Raw genomic sequence first — 26,723 nt, 5'->3', positions numbered from 1 at the left:
TGCCGGAGAGAATTCTAATAAGGTCTAATAAAATAATCAGATGAATCGCTTTCAATTCCAATGAGATGGTAGTGATAGTAAAATGTTTTATTTCCGGTACTGAGAATAGTGATTATTTCGCCTGTCACCTCATTAACTATCAGCTCATGGGAATTTCGGGCTCAAAATCTAATTGTTTAAAATATATATAAAAATTAAATATTCTGAAAATAAGTCGGCATTTGAATTCGCATTTACAGAGTCATAATATTTTTCTTTTTGTAGTACGACTGGCCACTAGTTGCAAATGTTTTAAAATTCATACTATTCCTCTAAAAACTGTCCCATATATGAACTGTATTTAATGTATACTAGTTAAAGTACTAAGATTGAATTTCCGTGTATAATAAAATAACATTTTAGCCTCGCTGTATTCCTTAAAGCCTTTGTTTTGTCAAAATAACCGCTGACATTGCCTGATTTCAGGAGGCTGGCTCCTTGTCTCCAACTTTGTGATTGATAACTCATCTCCCTTCCAACTGTCAGTTGAGACATCATACCGAGGAATAAGCAGCTATCATAATAACAAGACGTTTCTCACGAAAACAGCCATGAAGGAGCTGAGAACACACTTGCCTTTCACTCAACTGAGATTCCACTGCAGTAAACAGCAAGGGCGTACGTTCCACGTGACCACGGCCGCTAACAGCACCGGTGAAGCTGTAGTCCAGTACTTTAGCGGTCAGACGGATACCCAGCCCGACTCCTGTGGCTCGTTTGTAAGAATGGATGATGACGACTCGCTGTTAGCCGGACTTTGCCATGAGTGGGATTACGTTGGCAAATGGGGGAACGGTAGAGATGAAAACAGATTATACGATCACGCTGTTTTTGTGGCGCATTTACATCATTGGCATGTACTTGAGGATGGCTCAAGATTGGAATGTGATGACTACCTTCTTGGAGAGTCTTCCGGTGATTTCTGGAAGGTATTTGTTCGTTAAAAAACCGAATGTTTAATATAGAGCTTTGCATGCTGTAGAGTAACGCAACTAGTGGAAAACTGTAAGTTGATAGGAACCGTTAGGTAGTTCAATCGTCTGTAAGAGAGCACTCGCTTGAACACCACGGAAGGCAACGAGAATCTTCAAGCTTTCTTCCTTTAATGAACAGCAAAATGCAGACTAGCAAACCAACAAGCTAACTATAACTACTTTCTACAATGTGCAAGCTTTTATGCCATCTTAGGGTACGCTTGGTACGACAACCAAGCCTTAGCCAGGTGGCTAAAAACAAAGTACTCGTATGCACATCCCAAGCGTATGCAGCTGACTTCCTAAAAGGCAAGCAAAGATTAACCAATCGAAACTAAAAAAAATACGACTATTTTAAGGCAAAGTTAACCTTGGTTCTAATTAAGGAAAGTTGTAGCCAAGGTCGCAACAAAGACGAAAACATGTTCACAGATGAGGTGTTATTGTGAACGCAGAATTTCTGAGCAAACAGGAAAGGTGTGTCAGCTAGCCTCGGCTTGCCAAAAACGCCCTTTGATCAAAAACTTGAATAAAAGTATTTGGTTTCTTAATGAAAGTATTTAATTTGGCTCCTTAACACGTCATTGTGTGATCGTAACCAGCACAAATCGTGAAATAATTTTTATGATATTGCAATAGTTAGTGTCATAAGTTTACAAAACTTCATAATGATAAATTATAAGGAAGTGCCGACGACGCATATAGTTGCACAAAGACAGCCACGAATAGTTGGCTCTGTAAAACACTTTTAGCCAAATATGCCAATACAATTAAAATCGTATTGACTTCATCACATAACCCTACAGCTTTTTTGTCACACATGTCAGTTTCGGCGATCAGATGACTTCCAAGTTGGAGCGTCTTCCGGTGATTTCTGGAAAGACTTCGTTCGTTAAAAGTAAACTGATTGCTTACTACAGTAGTTTGCATGCTGCAGATCTATACAACTATTGTTGAAATATGCACTAACACTTAACACTGAAGTGATGGCAATCATCAGATAGCTAAATCGTCATGCGCTTGTAAGAAGCGTAATCACCATTAATATTTGCTCCAATTGGGAATGACTTTTACGATATCCCTATTCTATATTAGCATGATAAGACTACAAACTTTATAACGATAAATTGTAAAGAAGTATTGTTGACACAAAGTGACACAAAGCCACACACCTTTAGCTTTATAGCCCTTTATTTCATAGAATACATGTGCTTCTTAAGCTTTTTTGTAAGGTGGTACGTTTAACGTTTTGTATGTGCTCGATGCCAAAGTCTAAGGCAGTTAACCAACACTTTTTTGTTACCTTTTTTTTACTTGTTACCTTTCAATAAATGAACAAAGTCCATTGTTCTGTCTGGTATATATTCGGTTAATGGGAGGCTAAACAAACTAAGATTCCAGTCAGCTTTTTCTCATGTCCCATACCTCCTGTATAAACACATGTATGCCCGCCCGATAATTCATTCTTTCACCACTATTGTGGTGTATTCGTTAGAGTTAAGTTCAGTCCTGCCCCGCGCTGGTTGGATTGTAATAACTCAGATTGATTGGTTCGTGTTTACCTTGTGTCTACGTCATGATCTTGATGTACAGTTGTGCTAATGTTAAACACGTTGAACTCTGGACCTGTTTACATGATATTACCGAGATGAAATTTCATTCCAGAACAAGAAATGGCAGAAAAAACTGAAGGCAATTGCAATGGGAAAGAACACTGCTCGTTTAGTTATACTCTAGTGACTAGTGGTAACCACAGGTTAGAAAGTGCGGGCCTTGATGCACTTAAAGATTCTTCACTGTCACCTTCACCTTCCATGTGACAAAAGCGTCGATCTCATTAGACAAACTTTTGTGATTTACACTTCGCATTTCTTCGCATTCTAATCGTTCTTTGTGGAGGAAAAAATTCTCAACTTCCTAATTGAACGACACAATTTCGGATCCTTTTGCATTGTAGCCGCTCATGGTGGAAGAACAAATAACTTAAGTCACCTCAGTTCACAGCAATAATTCCAACAGGTCGCGAAAATTTCTCAGACGGTGTCGATAAAATCACTGGACAAGAGACAGTTATTCCGAGTAGCGCGTCACGAGGGTGCTAATGGGGGTACCCAATTGTCAGTTAACTACTAATTTTTAGGCCAATTGTCAGGTAACTGCTATTTTTTTGGCCAATTGTCAGTTAACTACTAATTTTAGTTATCTATTAACTTTCCTTTTATTACAGCGAAAATAATTGCGTCATAACCTGAATTTTCTTTACTTCAGCACGCCAGTGATTAAAAAGATAGGCATGCACGACTCTCAAGCACGTGTATTAGCCATTTTCAAAGTTTCAATCTCACGAGTATATCTTTGAGAGACCTACCCCTTTTGTATAATATTAGGGAAGGTTCTTTGAATATTTCCTTGTGCAATGGTTGTTCTATAAAATGCCAATTTTTCATGAGTATTTGCTTCAAGTTCGGACTGTGTTTGGTACTGCTGGTTGGTATTGCGTTACAAAAGGCAAGATTTAAGTTTTAGTTGGATGGCCTACTTCCTGTTTTAAAAATAAACTTCCGCGAAAGTTCTTTAGGCAAGGCTTTCCAGGTAACCTCTCTCGATAAAATGTGCTTGATTTGTTTCCACCCTTGTTCCCAGGGCTTTTCTCTTGGTTGGATTTTTTCATCAAATTTTGTTTGAGAGGAATTTGTTCTAAGCAGTCTCAGGCGTCCACGACCCATTGATAAAACCTTTCCTAACTCCTGGTGGGTGACACAAGGAGAAATTAGTGTACTGAAATGTTTCAGTGGGCTTGTAATCGGTGCGTATGTCAAGCACTGATTAGTATGACCGCCATTTTAGTGTAGTTCTGTGTGTTTGTAGTTAACAACTTTTAAAGTCAAATTGCTCCGAGTCCAAACTTTTCCGCTTGTCTTTTGACTGATTTCCATGAAACCGATCAAATGTTTACAAGCTATGTCCATTGAATTGTGCTTTGGCATGTCAAACGGTACGCAACCTCTGTTTCCGTTTCAATGTCGATCTTTCGTCATCATCTCGATAAAAACTTAGAATAACTTTGACCGCGCCCCACTTGACGCCATCAAGGAGATCAACATGTGCCTGGTACGACTCTGGTACCTTCTCATAATTATAGAATCGGTTAATATATCACCTGGTCACGCAGCGGGGCGAGTAAATGCCACAAAATAGCTTTGGTGTTAGGAAAAAACTTGTTGCTTTTATTAACAAAAACAATCTCATTCAGTATAACTAATAGAATGTCACTTAACTGTTAACGTTTCATTTATCAGTTAACTGAATGCATGATTTTATCAAACATGCGGTGTAATTGAGACGCGATTTTTCTCAGTCGGTGAACTCGCCATGTTGTCAGTGTTGTAAGGGATTTTTCGAGATCAATCGTTGTTGGAATCATTCGTTTTGCCGTGGTTTATCTGTAATGCAATCACAGTAAATCTTCTCAAAACCAACGCCGAAACAACGCCTGCAAAACGTAATGTTTTCAATCTTCCATGTGGCAGAAGCCTCGATCTTATGTGACACACTGTTGAGATTGACACATTGTTCTTGAAGAACAGATTTTCAACTTCCGGTGTTTCGACAATCTGTTGTGATTGACACATTTTTCGCATTCTGATCGTTCTTAGTGGAAGAACAAAATTTTCAACTTCCGCTTTGCAGCTGGTCTTTATAAACGTGGTGCGCACGCGTAATACGCAATCTGCTGGTCACTGTCAAGATTAGGGTTGCGGGCCTCTCTTGGGCCCGCAATTAGAATAATGGACACTTTATTCGTGTTTAATTACGTTTCGACTGGCGGCTATGTTTCCGTTTTTTGATTGATATGTTTTAGCCTCAGGGGGCAACAGCGTTTTATTAAATGTGGAGACATCTGTGCCAGCCATAGGATTGTTGCACGCGTAGCGAGTAGTTCGCGCGGATTTCCCACCCTCCCTCTCCTATGGAGCGTTATTGGTCTTTGCGCGCTATGTGCATGGTTAATAAAGCCCTTTGCCCCCCCCCCCCCCCCCCCATAACAGATGTGCTGTGTGATCTTTGAGTTGGTGATATTGATTTTCCCGGAATTAATTGCAAACGAAAATGTGTCATGCTGGTAACACTGCTCTTCCAGCGAAATTGTAGTTGTTCTGTGATTGGATTGATTTCACACGTCATAACAGATGTGCTGTGTGATCTTTGAGTTGGTGATATTGATTTTCCCGGAATTAATTGCAAACGAAAATGTGTCATGCTGGTAACACTGCTCTTCCAGCGAAATTGTAGTTGTTCTGTGATTGGATTGATTTCACACGTCATACAATCCAAAATAACAGCGCGCGGGATATTTAAAAGCCTTTATCCTTTTCATTTTTTGCAACTATTAAGAGTTTGTGACTCAGAAATCCAGGCAGGGGTCGGAAGAAGGGGGTTGGTCTATCTTCGCCATATTTATAGGGTATGGAGGTCTTACCAAACTAGTAATCATGGTAACATTTTTTGACTGATTGACTTTATTGTTTTCGAGAACAGACTACCCCCCCCCCCCCCCAAAAAAAAAAAAAAAAAAACAATGCCCCAGTAGCGTGACAAAAGTTGTGATTTTAGGTCAACTTTAGCAGCGTATATCTCTAGATTTATTCAAGCAACAGACTCCAATTTACATCAACATAACACTTGTCCTTTGGTTGTTTAAATGCATACTAGGAAAAATCTTCTCTGTATATCATTCACGATCTGCATGCAAACTAACGAGGCATGCTTCCCGACATTTTCGAAAGTCGCAAAACTAGGCATTTTCGAATTCCAGTTTCTCAAGGGTCCGGGAAGATACAAATATAAAACAAACTGCAAGTTACTAACCATACATAAGAAAATGTTTTAAGCCAGTGTTGAAACTGTTAATTGCTTAACAAAACATCTCGCACTTAACCATTTTAGCAGCCAATTGGTTATAATTGCTAATAATTATTCAACATGACCCGAGCGTGGGACAAAGAAAAAATCTGAGTCCCCGACGGGAATCGAACCCATGGCCTCCCAGATACCGGTTGGGCGCTCTAACCAACTGAGCTACGAGAGACTCGTTGTGAGCTGGGCCATTTACTAGGTTGATATATGACACGCGTCCTGCATACTGCTAGGATCAGCAATGTCGAAATCATCAAATGTGTAGTAAATAATAAAGATGGTAAATTTCGACATTGCTGATCCTAGCAGTATGCAGGACGCGTGTCTTATTTATCAACCTAGTAAATGGCCCAGCTCACAACGAGTCTCTCGTAGCTCAGTTGGTTAGAGCGCCCAACCGGTATCTGGGAGGCCATGGGTTCGATTCCCGTCGGGGACTCAGATTTTTTCTTTGTCCCACGCTCGAGTCATGTTGAATAATTTCTTCACTATTTATTACCGAGCTTGAAATTTACCATCTTTATTATTTACTGCTAATAATTAAATAAGTCACTGCACCTTTTTAGACGGACATCAATGAAAACTTACCGTTTCTCGTCTTAAGTGTTCACTCGGGGCGTTTGGTAAGCAATAAATGTGAACCAACTAAACGCGGAGGCTTCGTAAAAGGTGTCAATCAAGGGGAGAAATGCATTAATTATTCAACAGACAGCATTATTTATCTCACTTAACAATCAAACGGTTGCTAAATGAAAAAACACTAAGGGCTCCAGCCAACACATTTTTCCAAGCTCTTTACCTTTTCCCAAATAATGCTCATTTTTTGTCTAGAGTGGCTAAAATGTAACTTTATCTAAACTAGCAAATTGTTAGGAATAAAAAAACACAAAAATTATCGTAATAATTGTAGTATTCAAACAAATGTATTATAACCATTGATGAAATTTAAAGGTCGGGTAATAATCAATTGAATTATTCCCCCAGTGAGAAAGTCAAATTGCAAAATGAGAAAACAGGGAAATCCCGAGAAAGGTTTTGGTAGCTGGTAGGGCCGTAGCTAGCCTTTGAACTCAGAGCAAAAAAAAATTGTCATTACTGTTAAGCCCTAAAAGCTGCCCTATGGACAAACTGCTCGTTGAGATTAAAGATATCGCTCTTATCGACTATTAAGGGACAACAGCATTTTGGGCGAACCTTGGTTCATCTGAGCCTGTCGATTTTGTCATGTAAATGCAGAAGAAACTTCATTCAGGAACGAAACACGTTCTGGAATGAAAGTCATTGCGGAATCGTGCAAAAAGCCCGTCAGAGCAAGGAATTTTTTAATTATCAATACAATAGTTGTGGGCAGGTGCTTTATACGTCTTCAAAACAAAAAATTTACCATACGTTATACAAAAGCACCCCCAATTCAAAATCTGGGTTTTGGGGAGAACGGCTAAAGTGATTCACTTCCCCAACAATCTGTTTTGTAATTCATGAAGGTGGCTCGACCTGCAACGATAATCACAAATAATAATTGAAACAATCGAAAAGATAGCTCAATTTATTGTTTTCTCTCAAATTTGACTCACCTAATTGCATGATCCAAACATGCAGAGCCATTGTTGAAAACAAAGATACTTACAAGCTCTCAAGGCGCCCAACAGCTGTGATGTAATTCATATCACCCCCGATAGATATGTTTCTCTTCATTTTGATGTTGACCTGATGATATAATTTTCCTCATGCAGATGAAACTACCTTGAAAATTTGACAGCTTTATATTTTACACAGGTTTGTCTAATTGTTTACTGGAGTTTGAATCGTTAAGTTTTTTTCTTACTAGCACCAATTTACATGCTCTATAAAAATCTAAAACTAGAAGCACGTAGTGGAAATTTCTACTCTAACATCGTTGCTTAACATGCAGAATATTTTATTTAATAATTAGTCGTGAACTAGTTTCATTTTTTGTCTCTACTTAAGCAACAGTAAGGAAGTAGGTGAAAATTTAAACAGACAGGTAGTCTAAAAATGAAAAAAAGACGTTTAAAAACAAACTAGAAAATAGTAAGTTGATATATGTATATGAATCTTTAATATAAAGATGAATTCCGTTTTAGGTCGCAGCAATTTACATAGCACTTATACTATGATTAATGTTCCCAACCCACGACCAAGAAAAAGACACACACTATAATGCTTATAAATTTTGCTTTTATAGAGCAGCACTTAAGTATCAAAGAACCAGTGGCAGCAGTGGTCTCGAAATAAAACCCTTCATCTTGCTACTAATTAATCGGGCGAGGCCGATTTATAATTTACCCTTTGGGCGTCCTAGACGATAGTCTCCTGTCGGCCAAAAACGACGGGATAGCCTGGGCCAATCGGTTTCATTTCAGATTTGACAGTAAATCGTTGTAAGTACCTTGGGTCGACTTTTGGGCTAATCTGCAATCATGTTTTCTTCTTTGCTTCGGCGGGAGGACAGAGAAAAAAGCTTAAGGGGCAAAGTACTAATATTCACCATTGTGAAACTGTAGTTGCTTTGACAATTCAAGTTGAAGCTATTTTTGTAAATAAAAGAGGTAACGTCATTCATGTCACGCAATGTTTTTGTGACAAACTTTGAAACTAGACGCTTTTCTGGTTTCTACAAATAGCGGTGTGAACTGGCGGTACATTTTTTGAGCTAGACTCTACTTTAAAACCGTATTTTTTATTTAGCTGGAGGTTATTTTCATTTTCATTTTTGCACAGTTGGCCGTCAAAGTCGCATGTCACAAAGAGTAGAATGTTTGCACAACATGTTTTGGATATATTTTAGATTTGGTTAGTGACGTTACCGTAATGTACAGTATTGGTGCGAACTTGAATGGATTTTTTTACGAGATCAATTAATAAAGTTATCGATGGAAAAGATGACTTCAAAATAAAAACTTTGAATACTGACCAATTGAATTTTATTTTAATTAAATTTTATCACGGCCTGCATGCATAATGTCACGGCTTTTAAAGTCTTCGGTTTCAAAAGGTTGCTTGGTCTCATTTTTGATAAAAAATTCATCTGAAACATTTTGCCTGTCGTGTGACGCACGTTAATCTGGTTTTGAATAGTTCGAAATTGTGTTTTTAAGATTTTATTCTTGACTGTTATGTAACTGTTATGTAGAAAGTTTTAATTGATGAGGAGCTAGTACTGTTATTTTCCTGATATTCCGATCTTTTAATCGAGAAATAAATTATTTTTTGGCTCGTCATTCAAGCGTTTTGAGTTTAGTTTTGGAATCGGGGAAATTTATTTCCCGTAGAGGGATGACGCGACATGGCAGAATACGAGTGAAACTTGAATAGGGCCGGCAGCCGGCCGAAACAGCCGGCTACTTGCCAAACTTTGGCCGTCTACTTTCGTCTCTCTTTACCCGAAACTTTGACAAAAAATAAATAAAATAATGGAAAAATGCCGCAAAAATAATGCAAGACATCCGTGTCTAAAATGTCCGAGTCGAATTGTAAACGCATTGCCGTATTGCAGTGAAACGCAATGCGGTGAAATCTACATCTTTTGATGGGTCTTTAGTGTTATCGAGGTACCCCCATTCAGACCCCCTCATTATTCTATGAGCCCGCGTTGGGTACGAGGTGGTAAAAAGCCAACTCGACGCTTCGCGCCTCGTTGGCTATAACGACTCGTAACCAACATTACAAGGGCGCATAGAATAACTGTTTTATTAAATTCTTCTTTAAGTTTAAATCGACTGGACATTTCAGTTTGATGTAAACGAAGTGATGGTATGAGGAGGCGGGAAAATTTGTGGCGTGGTGTTCACTTCTTGTGTTGAATGAGACACACGAGGAAAGCGAGCGAGAGAGTTTTCTTCCCAAGATTTTCATCCAATAATCACCTTTAAAGTCGTCTATATATCCTGGAAATTGTGACAACAGTTAAGATTTACGGGATGATCCGAAGCAATAGCTTTTCTGGAAACTACACGTCTTGTGCAAGTAGAACGAAGCATTTAGGGCTCCACTGCTGCTAAAGCAAAATTGCGCTCAGTGGAACAGGTTTATTGAAGTATAAAAGGACAAGACCAAGATTAAAAGGTAACAAACTTTACAGAAGCGCTGAGCCTAATTTGATGACGTACAATGAATGAAACTGTGTCAATTTGCTGTTCCTTCGTAAATTATTTGCTTCTTTTCTACTTTATTCACTCGCTCTTGTTGTGCGTTTACAAGTATTATTAATTAAACTTTTCGCATCAATCCTTTTGTTTTGCGTAGTTAATTTTACTATGGCATTTCTGTGGTTTTTGTTGGCACCACTGATTGTTTCTTGTTCATAAAGCTCGCCAAATTTGCTGTTTTCAACCATTTTTCTGATGAAGCTGTCGCTTCCCGCCAAAACATTTTACGCTGAGCGGCACTTTCCGCACTCATTTCCCATATAAGGTCAAACATAGGGGGGTGTTTACCATTTACAAAAAATTTCGGAAAATTTCCGTTGGGAAGAGTGCGTTCCATTAAGACGGGTCTCATTCGTTCACAGGCTCCTCTCTGTTCAGTTTCTGTAATTCTGTTGCTCCCTCGAATCGTCCGCGAAAGATGTTTATACTCAAGTGCCGTGATGAATGAAATCATAAAGTTCGTAGTTGACAAGGAAAATCTGATAAATTCAAAAGATTATGGGGAAATAAGTATCCTTGCAGCGGCTGCAACTTTCATGAGACGCTACCTGTGCCGCAGTAGTAACGCTATTTTGAATGTTCTTTGTCAGCATATTCGATCGATAAATTTAAAGATGATTTTCAGTCCGTACTGCGCAATCTCCGCCTGCAATGTTTGTGAGTCTCACAAACAGAAGAATGCTTACTAGCAAAAATAAAAATTCCGGGACAAAACTTACCTTTTTATTCATTATTAACGCCAGATATCCTTGCAAAACAATAATAACGAGTAAAAGAAGCTCGACGGTATTTCAAACGGACGTTTTAGCTCATCGTGAATTCTTGAACGAAACGATCCGTAATGGCGAACTAAAAAACCTCATGTACGCTATCACCGAAGTGTAACGTTTCAACGAATTCAAAACAAACATGAAAACAAACCCTGAGTCTGCGCAGTACAGACTGGAAATCATCTTTAATATATTTGCTTTGCCCAAAGAAAGCTTGGCTTCAGGCAAAAATTTTACCTACCATTTATCGTGATTCAGTATATTTTGAAGAACTGATGCAAATACTTATGTAGAGCACTCATTTAAACCGTGAAAACTCAACCATGAAGAACTTACATAAGACTAACCCGCCATTTTAGTTGAGGAGCCGTGAGACCCGGCTGTAAGAAAGGCTTGGGACTAGTGACAAAAACGAGAAATCTGTAAATGGAGCACGAATTTCCATTGTGAAGTTTCCACCGGGAAAACGGGACTACCTTTTCAGGTCGTCCGTTTATTTCGGGAATTTTCCAGTGGGTCCAGTGGAACGAACCGAAAAGTCGTGTTCCATTTACATCCCACCCGGAATTTCTAAAAATTTTTTGTAAATGGTAAACACTCAGGTACACGAGCTGATAACCGGTATTCAGTGAACAATCAGAAAGCTAGAAATGCAATATCCGAGGTTGAGAATTTAATAATATGGAAAATCCCACTTTTCACTTGTATTTTCTTGGTATACACACTCGCCTTTTTCATAGTATACCACTAGAAAGTGTTGTGTAACTATTTTATACCATGCCATAAAATAGTTACCGTCGAATATACAACGGCTTTCCTGTATTCTGATTGGCTGTATTTTTTATGACATGGTATAAAAGTGTATACACGGTATCGTTTAAATGCATTGTCATTCACTATATGGATTATAAATTATATTGATAATTAGTATTGGTAATCAAATGGTGACGAGTGAAATTAGGAAATAATTTCACGCGCGTTTTGTCAAAATACTAATAATTTCCCGAGCCTTTAGGCGAGGGAAATTATAAACATTTTGACAAAATGCAAGTGAAATTATTTCCTAATTTCAAGAGTATACCATTTGATTACATTTTAATACCACGGGTGACAAATTACGCTTGAAATCGTAGGTTTTTGATTGGTATATTGCATCGCGAACTCCGAGCTTTGAAAAGTTGAAAGCATACATTTTGCTCAAGTTCGCAAGTGTTTTAGTCTTTGAAGAAAACCTTTTAGAGATTCCTTTTTGCTGTTGACAAAAAGTTTCGAAGATGAATCAACTGTCATTATGACCGTAGTTCGTCTTGAATGAACTGAAAACGGTGCCCGTCAGGCGTGTAAGGCGCTCAAAAATCCGCTCGATGCGATTTATGTAATTGGCTTAAGCCTAGAAGTCGTTTTGACGTTTTGAAATATAAAATATCATCAAAAGTTTTATTACATGGCCAAGGCTAGACGGCTAAGATGGAATTCAAGCGAAAATGTACAAAGTTTAAGCTTTAAAACATCTTTTATCACGGACGCCATCTTGCCGCTAACTACGTTGCCATGGCAATTTTATAATTTCACATGTGAAATTATAAATTAACGTTAAAATTTCGTGCCAAAATTAAGGAGTAATTTGTCACCTATGATATTATAATTATAATTAATCGCCGTAGCCAATTTGGAAAGTTGAAATTTGAGCCACTTGTTGGTGTTCCGAAAGAAGGCTATCGCTCAAAAAAACAGCTTTCCAAATTCGCTACGGCGATTTACTCACCGTTATAAGTTATTAATCAGTTCTGTTTTCAATGAAAGATAAAATACGATGCAACAAAGGAAAGGTACAATTAGTGTAGACATGCGCATTGATCAAGAGTGAGAGTTAAACTCCCACATGGAAGGAAACGAAGTCTTTCACAAAAGATCTGTCCGTGTATCAATGAGGTAGCTTTGCGCAGTGGCATTACCGTAGCCAGTGAGGTTCATCCGAGGCGCGGTTATTGCTGATTGAAAACTTTTCCCAATACCCCGCAAGACGACTTGAAATACAGTCGGCTTTGCAATTTTTGACGGCCTGTACAAGGCCCTACTAAAAACTAGAAAAGAAAAAAAAACTGGTAAAGTTTTTGAGTCTGAAATAGGGTATGGTTTGTGCACTCAAATCGGCATTTCGGTACAATTTTTGTTACAACTCATTTCTTGAGAAATCCGATTCAGTTAACATGAGTATTTTGAAGCCCTTCCCAATGATACGTTTACTCAGTTGCTAAATAGGGTGTTGTCTGAAATAGGGTAGGGGAAATCGCGTATTTAAGTCTTATGGTCTGACCATGGGTGGAGTACCCCTCCCCCACGGGAGTGAACCAGTCGCCATCATAGGCTTATCCAATTCAGTCGAACGATACAATTTTATCCGAATTCGACTTCCTTGTGAATCATATTTTCCGTTCGTTAACTTTAATTGCGTGTTGTTACTGCTGCTGTCTAATGTAAGCCTGGCCCCGGTTGTTCAGAGGATGGATAAAGCTATCCACCGGATAAATCACTATCCATTGGATAGTGATTTACCCTTGGAACAACTGAAGCACTGGACTTCAAGCAGCTCACTAGCTGGCGAGAGGATTGAAGTAGGGACGGGGACATCTCCCACCCCATGCATTTGAAAAGTGTCCTGCAAAGAAGTGCGCGCAACTCAGTAGGGAAACAGGTAAGCGGCACTTTGAACAAAATCGCTGCAAAATCACTGTAAGTGCAATTACAATACATTTATTCAACGTTGAGGAACAACTCAAAAACAGAAATAAACCTACACAGTATAAACATTCACCAGAGTGTTTTATAATTGAGCAATACAATGGCTCAATAAAGTACGCGTGATGTTAGAAAATACGGCAGGAAACAGCTGGTGATTACAGGTTTTTGAGTGTTCATCCAACATTGCGCCGATGAACGATATAAATGCGTGATATAATACCTTTATATATATAAATTAAACAGCAAATAGCTTTTTACCAAACAGAACGAGTATCATTTTCAGTTATTGTATAATAATGAATTAACAGTTGCATTCGGCTACTGATTCAAAATTAATCTACATGGATCATTTAAGTCTTTTGTTCTGCTGAAAAAAAAAATGTACAATAAAATTAAATTGAGTAACAACATCTAAGAAAAGTGATCAAGTGGGGCTTCCCGGTAAGGCTGCTATTTGTAAATGTGATAACACGCTTTGTGCTCGGTAGTTAAAAACTATTTACATGAGCACGGTCTAGAAATAAATGTTTGATTAACTGTACTCGTTAATCAAACATTTTACAGAAAGATGCTGAATGTCATACTAAAAGTATATTTAGCTAACTATGATTCTGATTAAATCGTATTTACACTGGGTACATTTGATGGTCATTTGATTTTTTTAAGCCGGAAAACTACTTCAAGAATGTTATTACTTATCAAATTAACCCATTTTCTACAAAAACAGACGTTGTTCTATCAGTAACGTGACGTAACTACTAGAATTCTTTTTAAACTCGTTGTGTATTGAACAATTTTCAAATGGAAACATAAAACTGAATATGTTCGTTCAGAAATCCACTGGTCTTATTTTCATCTCGGTCCTCTTCAGGGAGTATAGATATCCCTTCCAGTGATACCAGTTCACACCATCAGCGTGGGGGCAGGGACTGCTGTGACGATAGATTCCATTCAGGTTGGAGGTGTGACAGCTGGTGTACCACCAGGCCCCGTGATACGTACTGGCACAGTGTCTGCTACTATCTGCATCGTTATCCTGATCTCGCGTGCTAAATGGTTGACCGCGATGCCAATCAAGAGAGTCCCCAGCAGTTCCTGAGACATGAAATCAAGAAATGACCAACCGTGTTTTATTAGCCGTCCGCTCTCCTCAGGATTTTTCTTGAGTAAAGTGAGCGGCTGTACACAGGCTAGACTACCATTTATATGCAGTATAGAAAATATTCTAACTTTAAAACAATCTACTTTTTATAATTTAGACCATTCTGTTTGATATGTTGTCTTGTATTTAGCACAATCGTACATAAAAATCATCAGCAAACGAGTTTACATATTGCCATTGTCAATATCAGATGCATGGCTAAAAGTAATAGTGACAGAGCACACCTTTCATTTACATATTTTTATGACTTATATCTTATACATTAAAGCTGCACGAAAAAAGGCTGTTTTCAGCGTTTCAAGCAATGTTGGAAATGATTTTTCATTGGGTTCCAAGCCACCTCAAACCAATTATAACCTAAGAAGTTTCTGTTCCCTATTAATGGATTTTTTTGGAAGTTGTTTTCCTTTCGTATATATTGTATATATTGCTTTCACTGTGCTGAAATGAATCATACCTGAATAATTGCCGAGGATCAGCTTGTATTTGTCATTCTCACTCATAACACCAAACTTGTCGTACTCGGCATAAGCAGTATTCCCTTGGAACTCTTCCAAATCCACGCGAAGCCTCATGTTATCAGCTGAAGTCAGGCGGTGGATCTTGTCATTACCGAGCCAAAACTCGTCACTTAGATTGCCGAAGCCATTTTTGTAGTCGCTCCAATATAGAAAGAAATCTACCGAACCGTCCTGCCTCTTCTGAAAAACTGTCCACCCCCCACCGGCTGTTGTTTCGTCACAAAACACATCAAAGGCAGACAAATTGTCAGGTTTGATTGTGTACACACCGTCTCTCCTTTCACCAGATTTGTAGATGTCAGCACAGTTCTTCAAAGCTGTAGGAGAAAATAAACTATCAAGAAAAGCATGCCTGGAAATTAAAAAATGGCGCGTCATTTAGTGGTATACAGTCAACTCTTTTTTAACGGATACCTCTATAAGACGGACACCTCTGTAAGACAGACAGCTTGTGTTGGTCCCGTCCCTGCAGTTTTTCAGTCATTTTGCCATAATTTTACTCCCTATAAGACGGCCATCTCTCCAAGTTGGACAGTTGGAGCCGGTCTCGACGGTGTCCGTCTAAGAAAGAGTTGACTGTGTACCAAACCAGTGAACAGTGTTTTTCACGCGCTCTAATCGGTTGGGAAACACTGAATACAGAAATCCACTGGTCTTCGGTTACCAGAAAACAAAATGGTATCCTAGAAGACCAGCCGGAAGTTGCCCCGTTCTCAGCTTGACTTTTCATCGCCGAATTTGTTCTTTTGTTTTCATTCACATCGTATTGAAGACTGCCATTGCTGCATTTATCTATATCTACACTGAATAACAAGGGATAAACAAGACAAACCGTTTTACACTGAAGTAAAGTAAGTTTACCTGAACACGAGCTTCCGTTGCCATAAAATCTTTCCTTGCACGTGCAGTTATGTCCGCCAACGGTATTTGTACAGTTCGCGTTCACATCGCATTTATGGCTGCCATTGCTGCATTCATCGATATCTACAATAACAAGGGATACACAAGACAAACACTTTAAAGATGGCATTCAGCGAACTTCAGTTGTCACGGTTGCTTTCATACACTGAAGAAAAGTCAATTTACCTGAACACGAACTTCCATTGCCATAAAATCCTTCCTTGCACGTGCAGTTGTGTCCACCAACAGTGTTTGTGCAGTTCGCGCTCACGTCACAGTCGTGGTTGCCGGTAAAGCATTCATCGATATCTGGATAACAAACGGATTAGAAAACACGTTTTTAATCTTTGAAATTCACATGACCTGATACTCCAAAATTACCGTAATGATTCGATTTAGCGCCCTCCTTCCAATAAGCGCCCCCTTCCGAATAAGCGCCCCCCTTCGAATGTGTTTTTGTAAATAAGCGCCCCTATTCCAATAAGCGCCCCCATTTTAATTAGCGCCCCCATTCTTATAAGCACCCCTATTCTAGTAAATAATAAAGATGGTAAATTTTAAGCTCGGTAATAAATAATGAAGATGAAGTGTTTAACATGACTCGAGCATGGGACAAAGAAATTTCTGAGTCCCCGACGGGAATCGAACCCATGGCCTCCCAGATACCGGTTGGGCGCTCTAACCAACTGAGCTACGAGAGACTCGTGGTGAGCTGGGCCATTTTACTAGGTTGATAAGTGACACGCGTCCTGCAAGGCCATGGGTTCGATTCCCGTCGGGGACTCAGAATTTTTCTTTGTCCCATGCTCGAGTCATGTTGAACACTTCATCTTCATTACCCCTATTCTAATTTGTGCCCCTATTGTGGATAACTGCCCCTAATGAAGTCATTGACTTCAACTAGATAAGCTCCTGACCGTTCACCGTACAGTTCATGTATATATTTACTACTAAAATAAACAATTATTTTAAAAGTAACTGAACTTTTAACAATTTCTTACTGTTACAGTTCCTTTTATTGTTAGATACATTTGGTTGTTTCTCAAAAATTAAATAAGCGCCCTGTCCCGAATAAGCGCCCTGTCTCGAATAAGCGCCCTCCCTTGAGGTGCCAAAAGTAAATAAGCGCCCCGGGCGTTAAATCGAATCATTGCGGTAATGCAGGAGTCTGGTTGAAAAAGAAAACAGTTAACAACAATAACAACAACAAATCAGAATCTATTAGCAACTCCAACGCAGTACCTGCATTAAACTTGAACTTAATCAGTGTGACTAACCTTCTAAGTTCATGTCACAATAAACCAAAACTGCCGTTCCAGTCCCAGTTGGATCCAGCCAGTAGTTGCTACTAATGGTGTCTTTTCCTTCGCTTGCCTTTATTTCCTGACACGACCAAGCTGGTAGCTCCGGAATGGAACCTAGAGGAGCTTTGATCAGTAAAAGAGAGATACATTTAACAATTAGACTACGAGCGCGAGTTTTCTTGTGGTTCAAGCATTTTTGACCACTAAAAAAACTTAAAAGAACTACATGTATAGTGACTATCGCTCATAGAAAACGAAAGCAAGTAGTCTTATAGTTTTAGTAGAAACTATAAAAGCCAAATATTAAAAATAGTCCTCGGTCTCAGGAAATTCGATCATATTTCCGAGGGTTTAAAAACACTTCAGTGGCTCAGCATCAAGGACAAATTGACATTAAACATTGCTGCCATGGTACATAAATGTTTACACCATCGGGTTCCTGATTACTTGGATGACAAATTTCAGTATAGGTCACAAGTCCACCAAAGACAACTTAGATCCATTAACAACAATGATCTTAACTTACCACTCTGCCGGATTTCTACCGGCCAAAGATCATTTGCCTTCCGGGGAGCGAAAACTTGGAATTCGCTTCCCGTGGACTCAAGGACTATTGACTCAACGAAGATTTTTAAAACAAGACTTTCTAAATTACTTTTAAATTAACTTAGAACTATTGTACATATTTTTATTTTTTTAATTTTTCTAATTATGAATTTTTATTGTAAATAGTTTGTAATTAACTTTCGTTTACTTGTATTTTAATTGGAATTTTTTTAACATTGCTGCTGAAAAGCCCTTTTCAGGGAGCGCAATTAAATGTATGTATGTATGTATGTATGTATGTACGTACGTACGTACGTACGTACGTACGTATGTATGTATGTATGTATGTATGTATGTATGTATGTATGTATGTATGTATGTATGTATGTATGTATGTATGTATGTATGTATGTATGTTATATGTATGTATGTATGTATGTATGTATGTATGTATGTATGTATGTATGTATGTATGTATGTATGTATGTATGTATGTATGTATGTATGTATGTATGTATGTATGTATGTATGTATGTATGTATGTATGTATGTTATATGTATGTATGTATGTATGTATGTATGTATGTATGTATGTATGTATGTATGTATGTATGTATGTATGTATGTATGTATGTATGTATGTATGTATGTATGTAAGAAAAATTAAGACGGAATCCATCAGGGAAATCAAGAAATATTAATTTTAGTTGGACAAGAATCGAGTACCAGAATAATTTAAATCCTGTTGCGTACTTTTCTACCCTTTCTAAAAGCTAAAGATGTAAGTAATAATCCGTGATAATACCAACAAAAATTTCTTATCAGAGCCTGCGAAAATGAATTTCAACTAATTTCAAAGTTTACAAGAACCATGTAAACTTTTTTACAAAATTTTTGGAATTCACTGCCGGAACTTCGAAATTTGTTTTCGATGTTTGGTGTTGATTTAGAAATGATTTATTTTAATAAGATGCTTGAAACAGTAACACAGAAGTTTCTTGGAAATTTGATGTTCTTAAAACAAATATTAGCCCGAGAAGCGAAGCTTCGAGGGCAAATGTGCTAGTTTTAAGAACATCAAATTTCCAAGGGGCAACTATCAGACCGATAGTTCCGAGACAGAAACACTCTGTTGTCTTTATTGTTCACCACTAAATTTTCTTCCGCGCGCACATACAAAAACGAGCATCGTGAATTATTTTTACTTTTGGGCAACTATCAGACCGATAGTTCCGAGACAGAAACACTCTATTGTCTTTATTGTTCACCACTAAATTTTCTTCCGCGCGCACATAGAAAAACGAGCATCGTGAATTATTTTTACTTTTCAGGATAAAAAACTTTACAAACAAAACAAAACCAAACAAGAAACCCACAAAATGCAATGAATTTGGTTGGGTTTTTTTGTCTGCAGGCACGCTTGTCGCTGCGGTATTGATTCTATCCATGGCCGATAAGAGTAGATTCGACAGAAATCGCCAAATTTTGTCGACATAAACAGAGTGACGTCTTTTCATTTGGCTGGGCAATAACTATTTACCATGCATTAATGACTGATTACATACCCCGGTCGCTCAAGCGTCGTTTGTAAAACCATGCAGGGGCTGAGCGCAAATTCTCGGGTCTTGCCTCTTTAGTTCTGTTATTCAGTTCGCATGACTTTTCCCCAGCGGCGTAATTGTAACTCTGACAGGTGATTTCTCTTTCACAGCTGATATCACACTCGGGAAGGGCTGTTACGGAAATTTTTTTAAAGACAAATCCCTGTAGAGCCATCCCACTTACGCTCCTTTCTTCTCTGCATTGATTACCAGCAGATACGCAGTCCATGAACTGGAAGCCGAAGAGGAAGAAACAAGGAACCGTCCACAGCATTTTCCCGATCTTTTGTAACTGCACGGAGAGAATAACGCAAATATAATAACACTAAAACTACTAAAACACTAGGTCTCGTCCGATCGAGGAAAAGCCTGCTATTTCAATTCTCAAGAACCTTAAGAAAAATTATCCCGGCCAGATAAATGCTGTTTCTAGCTGACTGAGGTTTAAATCGATTTGATGTTATCTGTAATTGTTTACACGGCGTACGTTAGCTTCGAAAATCCGATTCTCGAAATCGCGATAAAGAATCGAAAATTAAGAAACAATTAACGTTTCACGGCGCCGAAAGATAAGTTAAATACACTTTTTGGCGTTATTGTGAAGTAATTTCATTAACGTATTTTTTGTGTCTCGGTCTCTTTATTATCATTATGCAAAAGTACGGTTTGAAATATTATTGCAATTTATTAAAAATCAGATATACAGAATTTTTCTTTGTGCATATTTTATTTGCAGTACACTGACCATAGTTGAAAGATATTGCATTGTGATTCGTCGCGTTAAAATTCAGGTTTTATTAGCCTGCGAATACAGCCGCCTCTCATTCGCACGTAGTAGCGGGAGCGAATGAGAGGCGGCTGTATTCGCAGGCTAAGGTTTTACTAAATTCGAAGTTTTCTGTTTATCTTCGCCATGGGAATATCGATTACCCTAAAAAAATATGTTAGAATCAGACTTCAATCTGAGACCAATACCTGGTGTGATTTCATATCGATCCGAGCCAGGGAAGACTGCTAGACGGCCAATTGAACATGTTAGGTATGGTCCGGAAAAAAACTGGTTCGAGACACCTTCTTTGAGTGCATGCATCTGCCAGAAGCGGTGAGAGGCGTCTGTGTTCGCAGATTATATATAAGAAATCCAGCTAAATTTAGTAAACCGAAAAACGATAAAAAATCCAGTCTTTCTCTGTCGCAGTGTTGTCAAGCGACAGAAACGACGTGTTCGACAAGAAACTAGCAGAATTGAGCGAGAAACATATCACTCTTCCCCTGTACATGCATGCGGAAAATTAGAGAAATAACGAGATAAAACTTCCATTTCCTTCTAAAAACTAAAAGAAATAAGCGCAAAACACATCCAGCAAAAATAATCCAGTCTTTCTTGGTCGTGATCTTATCAGGCAAAATAATTACTTGAGAAAAACTGATGGAAGAATCAGCCAAAAATTGGAAGACAAACCGTACGAGACGCGGCTGCCACGCGAGGTAATTTTTCCCCGCGCTTCTTGTCCCAGATATTTTAAGTCGCGAGGCTCGCAGGAGAACTTATCGCCCAATTTACGGGTCAAGCATCCACACTCTTCCAGAGCAAAACGATGTAGTCCTAAGGCTAATCCCCTTTCACTTTCGCAATGTTTTCAAGCGAAATATTAAAACCCCATTTAGACGCGCAAAAAAATCGGCACGGCACGGCAAATTTTTGGCACCGTGCTGACAATTTTTTGGCACGGCACTCCTAATTATCGACGTGTAAACGTACCGGTCCCAAAAAAAATGTGGCACCAGTGCCCAATTTTTTAGGGGTGCTGGAGGTAGTCTCGGCACGGGTAAATCGAGGCACCCTGCCGAAAACAAGTGTGACGCATGCGTTGTTTCTACGAAAATGGCGGCCACTGCGTCATTCTCGCCCCAAGAGACTTTGTTTCTTTTAGTCACGTGGTCGGCGAAAAGAGTACAAAAAAAGAAGTTCTGGGGGATAAGAATGCCACCGAGGCAGAAGATAAGGAAAGCTCCCGCTCTAACAATATCACCGTAAGACAGCCTCTTCCACCATCACTGCAAAGAGCCATTTATTTTTCAGACTTTTCAATCTTCTTCTTCTCATTTCGTCAACTTCTTTCAGATGTCGATTTGTTTTGCCCCTGAACACTCTTCATTATGTCGAATGGTCTACAACTCGTTCCTTTCCGATAAAATTCGCGTTTTGCACTGAAAGCACGATGAACTATCACAGCAAAACATTTTTCTGCCATTTCTCGGCAAGGAAACCGATGGAAAGTAGGGGTGCCAAGATAAAAATTGGTACCGTGCCTAGCAGGAGAGAACCTTCTTGTTTTGGTCGTGTAAATGGGCAGTGCCGTGCCAAAATGGTTTGGTCACGGTGCCAAAAATTTGCCGTGCCGTGCCGATTTTTTTGCGCGTGTAAATGGGGTTTAAGTTTCAAAGGCTATTCGCAAAGGAAAACTAATGAAAATAATTGCTTTTCTTTCTCTTGACGTTTTAAACGAACCAATTAACTTAAATGTTAGATCGAGGAGGAAAAAAAAAAAACAATCGAGTGGAGGATGAAGATCAGAAAAAATATTCAACGACTTTTCAGAGGGACATTGACGCGCTTAACAAATGATCGCAGCCGACTAAGTCAGACTGCATTGAAAGACCGGCTTTAATACAGAAAATTTATTTTCAAAACTCAAAGTAGTTGAAAATAGATAGTCGGTAGAATAACTTTTTTCTTACTCAAGTGCATCTGAGAAAGAAAAATAAACGAAGTTAGAGGAAAAAACCCATCAAACTCCAATTGAGCCTCATTAAAAACGAAAAGTTTCACTTGACCATCAAAAAATTGATGGTCGAATTGGGAGGAAATAAATAGATCCAAAATAGTCAAAATATTTTTTCTCTCAAGCTGAGTAAAACAACAAATTAAACCATTAATTAATTCTTATCAGTTTGATTATGTTGCGGTGTTTCGTCAGTTAAAATACGAAGTCTCGTAGCTTAGTGTGTTAGCGATTGATCGAATTAATTGCGGGTGATCTTCATTTTTTTCGAAATGTTTTGGTGTTTACTTTTTTCTTAAAATTGGCGGAGTACATACGCTGTAAATATATTGACTTACACGGCCGCGTTAAAGTAAGTCTCTCGTTTATTTTCTTAACTTATTGAATTTTTGTTTTACATTAATGCAGATTCCTGATAAATAGCTCAAAGGAAGTAAGTAATTATCTCACCTTTTTTAGTTGGAAAAACCTGAACTTCGTTCTTCGTCGCGGCTTTCTTTTGGCATATGTCACCTGAAGCAAGAATTGTGTTTTGTAAGATATATTCACTCTTTTATTCATCGTTACAAAATAGACAGAGATTTAAGGAAAGGGTTGATATTTCGTTAACCAGGTTCAATCCTCAGTGATATGAATTTTTCAACAGGTGTCGAGACAATTTTAGTTATAAACGAAGACGCGTCATATCCTGACCGAAATTATTTTGACCGCATCTCGTGCTTCTCTAGGAAGTACTTGAAAAAATGCATTGACGACATATAAACCTGAAAATGCACCACTACATCATTTTTTTGCAATTTCTTTTATCCCCAGAAAGAATTATTTTGTAACCCCTTATAGAGCAAGCGACAAACAAATCGATTTTTAAGTAATTCAGTCTTTCTCTGTAGTAGTGTTTTCAAGGGAAACAATCTGTTGGAAAACTGTTTGTGGAGGAAAACTTAGAGAAATAACTAAGTTGAAAAGTTTGTTCTAGGAGAGAAAAATTAAACTGAGAATGAACGAAACGCATATGCGATGTATTCAAGAAAAAGATTGTCTTTTCCCGCGTAGGGCGAGTTTTCCAAGCAAAACAAGTACGAGAAACGTCGGCTCGAAACGAACGTTCGCGTTTGGGTTATCTAAAACTGAGTTGTTAATGTGTTTTTATACCTTATCCCTACCATTATTTAAACATTTATCCCTTATCCCTAAAATATTTTTGTGAGTTATCCCTTATCCCTTAAACCCCTAACAGGGCCTCTTTTGTTGTTTTGTCGTTATCTCGCTAGTTTGGACCAACTAAAAAAACAACAAATAAAAGGATGGAAAAATTATTCTTCATTCATATGTTACTCTATCCCTGATGTCAATTAGAGAAAACGCAGAAACTGACATATATTTTTGACTTTCTTTTGTTTTTGATGTAAACAACCTGATGATCCAGCCTGATGACTGTTTATTTATGGCCCCAAATACCGAAATGGCTTCAGCAAAATAGGATATACAGTCGAAGCTCTCTTAACGGACACTCTCGTAAGCGGACAGCTCTATTTACGGCCACCTTGTTAGAAACCCCGTTTTTACTCCCATACAAACTCTGTATTTTTACATTCTCGTAAGCGGACATTCCCGTAAGCGGCCGCGGACACTTTCCGAGATTACGACTTAGACTTTTTCTTTGTTTTTAAGCTCCCGTAAGCGGACACCGCAAAGAAAATCATATAAAAAAACCTCTGTATCTTGTATTAATCGGACGCCTTAATTCACAAACAAGGGGGCATTAGCTTCGTTTTGTTCAGTTTTCACCAACTTGAAGTACTGTATAACAAATCGATTCAAAGTTCATTCATTTCTCCCACAGTAGACAGTTTCTGTGTCTATTTTATTCTTCCACCTGTATTCACAGAAGACATACCTCGTTTTTTCGAGATTAATTAGTTTTCACAATTCCTATAGAAAGTCAACCGTTTCTGTTTTACTTGTTGAATTTACAAAGAGTAAATGCAAATTCATGCTCAAAGTTTAAAAGAATTAAACAGACATTATCTCAAAAGAACTATCTTACCATCTTCTTTAAAGGGAAAACTTGGCCCAAGTTCTTCGTGACCTCCATTTGACGTAAATCACCTAAAGCATGAATGATCTTATTTTAAATATTCACTCTTTCACTGACGTACTATAGCCATGGTTGCAGAAAAATGAAATTTCGCGGGATCGTGACCCAGTTAGCAGCTAGTAATAATTGAATATGAAGATGAATTTTTGCAATAACGTACGCTAATGGAAATTTTGGAGAAGGAATCATGAAATAATAATAATCATGATAGATAGAGAGATAGCTAGATAGATTTCGTTTTTCCTTTTTGCTTACGAGGATAAGGTTCAACCAGGGCTCCTGGTTCAACGCAGTACTTCTGGACATTATTTTAATAAACAAGGATAATAAAACAGTTAACAATTACTTGACACTTCTTTTTATCCAAATCACTTTTTACCAACCGCTCAAATGTTGCACGCGAGTACTACTCATAAAAGGTGTTTACAAAATATCATGGCGTCGAGTTGACTTAAGACATCATCCTTTTGGTTATGATTCCTTATTTTCTTTTGTTTGTCGTATTAAATATATCCACCGACCTTAGTTGTTTTGAAGATTTAAAACTGTTATTAAAAATAAGTTTGTAGCTGAACCAGTTATATATAAACGCTGATCTCGAACCAATAGATACATACATAAACTCCAACATGTATTTTTCACCCTTTTTGGAGCAAGCGGAAAAATGTTTTAGCCTTCCTCTGTACTAATTTTTTTGAAACAAAAACACCGAATCCGTTAGAAAAACTGCTTGTGGAGGAAAAGGAATAAAGGAATTTATAACAATAAACGAAATAAACTGATTTTTTTTTTCCCTCGGAAAATTTTTAGCAGATACAAATGAATAAAATTAAGATTGAAAGTATTTTTTTATCAAGCAGCCATCTCAAATAACTTAAAAATTATAAGACGATTCTGCCTGTCTCACCAGACAGCCAACATATTTGTTGAAGGCGTCTTCTGCTAGATGGTTCCCGGCTCTGGAAAGTTTTCTTGGTTCTTTATTTAGCTCGCTGAATTTGTTCCAGTTTCAATGCCGACAAATGTTTCCGAGGACAACTTAAAGAAAAGAGCGCCGAAACAAATTGAGCAAAAATTATCGCTTTTCTATGTTGCGACGTTTTATAAGCGCAGCAAAACAAATTGAAAAGAGAACTGACTCTGATGCTACTTTTCATGTAGGCGTATTTCAGAACGACATGAAAACAGCACATGTTTTTTAATTTATCCAAGCAAGACTTCCACATTTTCATGCAGGCGTATTTCATAACGACATGGAGACAGCACATGTTTTTTATCCAACCAAGACTTCCACATTTTGGGCAACCATGCATAGAGATAGCACATCATACATGGTAGCCTTGACTATTTAGCGAGCATTTGAAAGTCAGTCGTACTCATAAGAGAGTTATAAATGTCTGTTTAGGAGGAAAACAAAAAAAGGTGTGTGAAAAATAGATCGACTTCAAATAATCGCCTCTCTCGGCTTCTACATTTTCTTTGACAAAGGTCTTAGTTGATTTTAGCTGAAATTAGTTCCTTGCTGGACCCTTCGTTCGAGTGTGTTTTCGTACGTCGGTGTCTAGCACGTAAAAAGTGTTCAGATCATTGCAAGCATCTTGCAGTTTGTTACTCAATTAGATTCGTCGATCTAAAATATATGAGCAGTGATATTCACAATAGAGGAAAGACCTTAAAACAAACAAAGGGCTTTTGCGTGCACGCACCTTACATTAAAATAAGGGAGAGGACAATGACTGTTACACAAGAATTTTATTCGCGTGTGACTCGCATTTCAGATAAACGTTGAAATAGCACAAGCTTTCGAGGCTTTACTATTTGCAAACATTTGAGAGTTTGTCCAACGAAGGCGAGATTTTTAACCCTTATGTTTGTCATCGTACTCATGTGCAACTTTTAATTCTTAAATTTTACCTCTGATCATATGTTTTCATAACTTGAAAGTCGACGGTATTTAAATAAACTTTGTCGCAATTTTTGTCTCTTATTTCATCATGTGCACGTTCAAACGAGTTTAATGGTAAGCTCTTGGGTGTTACGCCGCGAAAAAAGAAATTACTTACTTATCTACTTACTAAACACTCACCTTTCTGTGGTCTGACTTTCCTTTGCTTTTCTTTTATAGTGTATAAGTACCTGAAAGATGGTCTTTATTTCAGATGGTATGGCAGTCTTATCTTGTATTAAGTTATTC

The 26,723-nt window shown here is 38.1% G+C and overlaps 2 protein-coding genes and 1 non-coding gene across 3 annotated transcripts in view; 2 read left to right on the top strand and 1 right to left on the bottom strand.

Moving 5' to 3' along the window:
• LOC144662614 (uncharacterized) overlaps nucleotides 1-14,554 on the top strand; it is an 18,502-nt gene extending 3,948 nt beyond the window's left edge. The window contains exons 4-5 of the mRNA XM_078523466.1: nucleotides 466-968; nucleotides 14,483-14,554. Coding sequence (XP_078379592.1) covers nucleotides 466-968; nucleotides 14,483-14,491 — 512 coding nt within the window. The 3' untranslated portion in view covers nucleotides 14,492-14,554. The remainder of the gene's footprint in view (nucleotides 1-465; nucleotides 969-14,482) is intronic.
• LOC144664549 (U4 spliceosomal RNA) lies at nucleotides 12,804-12,941 on the top strand. Its single transcript, XR_013572828.1, has one exon. It is a non-coding gene; the product is annotated as a U4 spliceosomal RNA (small nuclear RNA).
• On the bottom strand, nucleotides 13,348-26,723 carry LOC144662574 (uncharacterized). Its single transcript, XM_078523414.1, has 9 exons — nucleotides 26,616-26,723; nucleotides 24,479-24,540; nucleotides 22,882-22,944; nucleotides 19,610-19,937; nucleotides 17,472-17,621; nucleotides 16,381-16,503; nucleotides 16,156-16,278; nucleotides 15,231-15,611; nucleotides 13,348-14,706 (listed from the first exon to the last, which is right to left on the bottom strand). The coding sequence occupies exons 2-9, from the start codon at nucleotides 24,524-24,526 to the stop codon at nucleotides 14,441-14,443; spliced, it is 1,482 nt and encodes a 493-aa protein (XP_078379540.1). The 5' UTR covers nucleotides 24,527-24,540; nucleotides 26,616-26,723; the 3' UTR covers nucleotides 13,348-14,440.

Source organism: Oculina patagonica, chromosome 8 (assembly GCF_052425735.1).
Source record: "Oculina patagonica isolate OP01 chromosome 8, crgOcupat, whole genome shotgun sequence".
In the NCBI taxonomy this organism is placed as follows: domain Eukaryota; kingdom Metazoa; phylum Cnidaria; class Anthozoa; order Scleractinia; family Oculinidae; genus Oculina; species Oculina patagonica.
The sequence above is the reverse complement of the archived record's forward strand: the minus strand, read 5'-3'. Positions and strand labels throughout refer to the sequence as shown.

What these genes read in the sequence shown, in the direction of transcription:
- LOC144662574 (XM_078523414.1), bottom strand. Translation starts at nt 24,526, where the DNA reads ATGGAGGTCACGAAGAACTTGGGCCAAGTTTTCCCTTTAAAGAAGATG. An exon ending in GGTTTTTCCAACTAAAAAAG is followed by an intron (nt 19,938 to 22,881) that starts GTGAGATAATTA and finishes CTCTCCGTGCAG; the next exon opens with TTACAAAAGATCGGGAAAAT. An exon ending in ACGACGCTTGAGCGACCGGG is followed by an intron (nt 17,622 to 19,609) that starts GTATGTAATCAG and finishes TACTGATCAAAG; the next exon opens with CTCCTCTAGGTTCCATTCCG.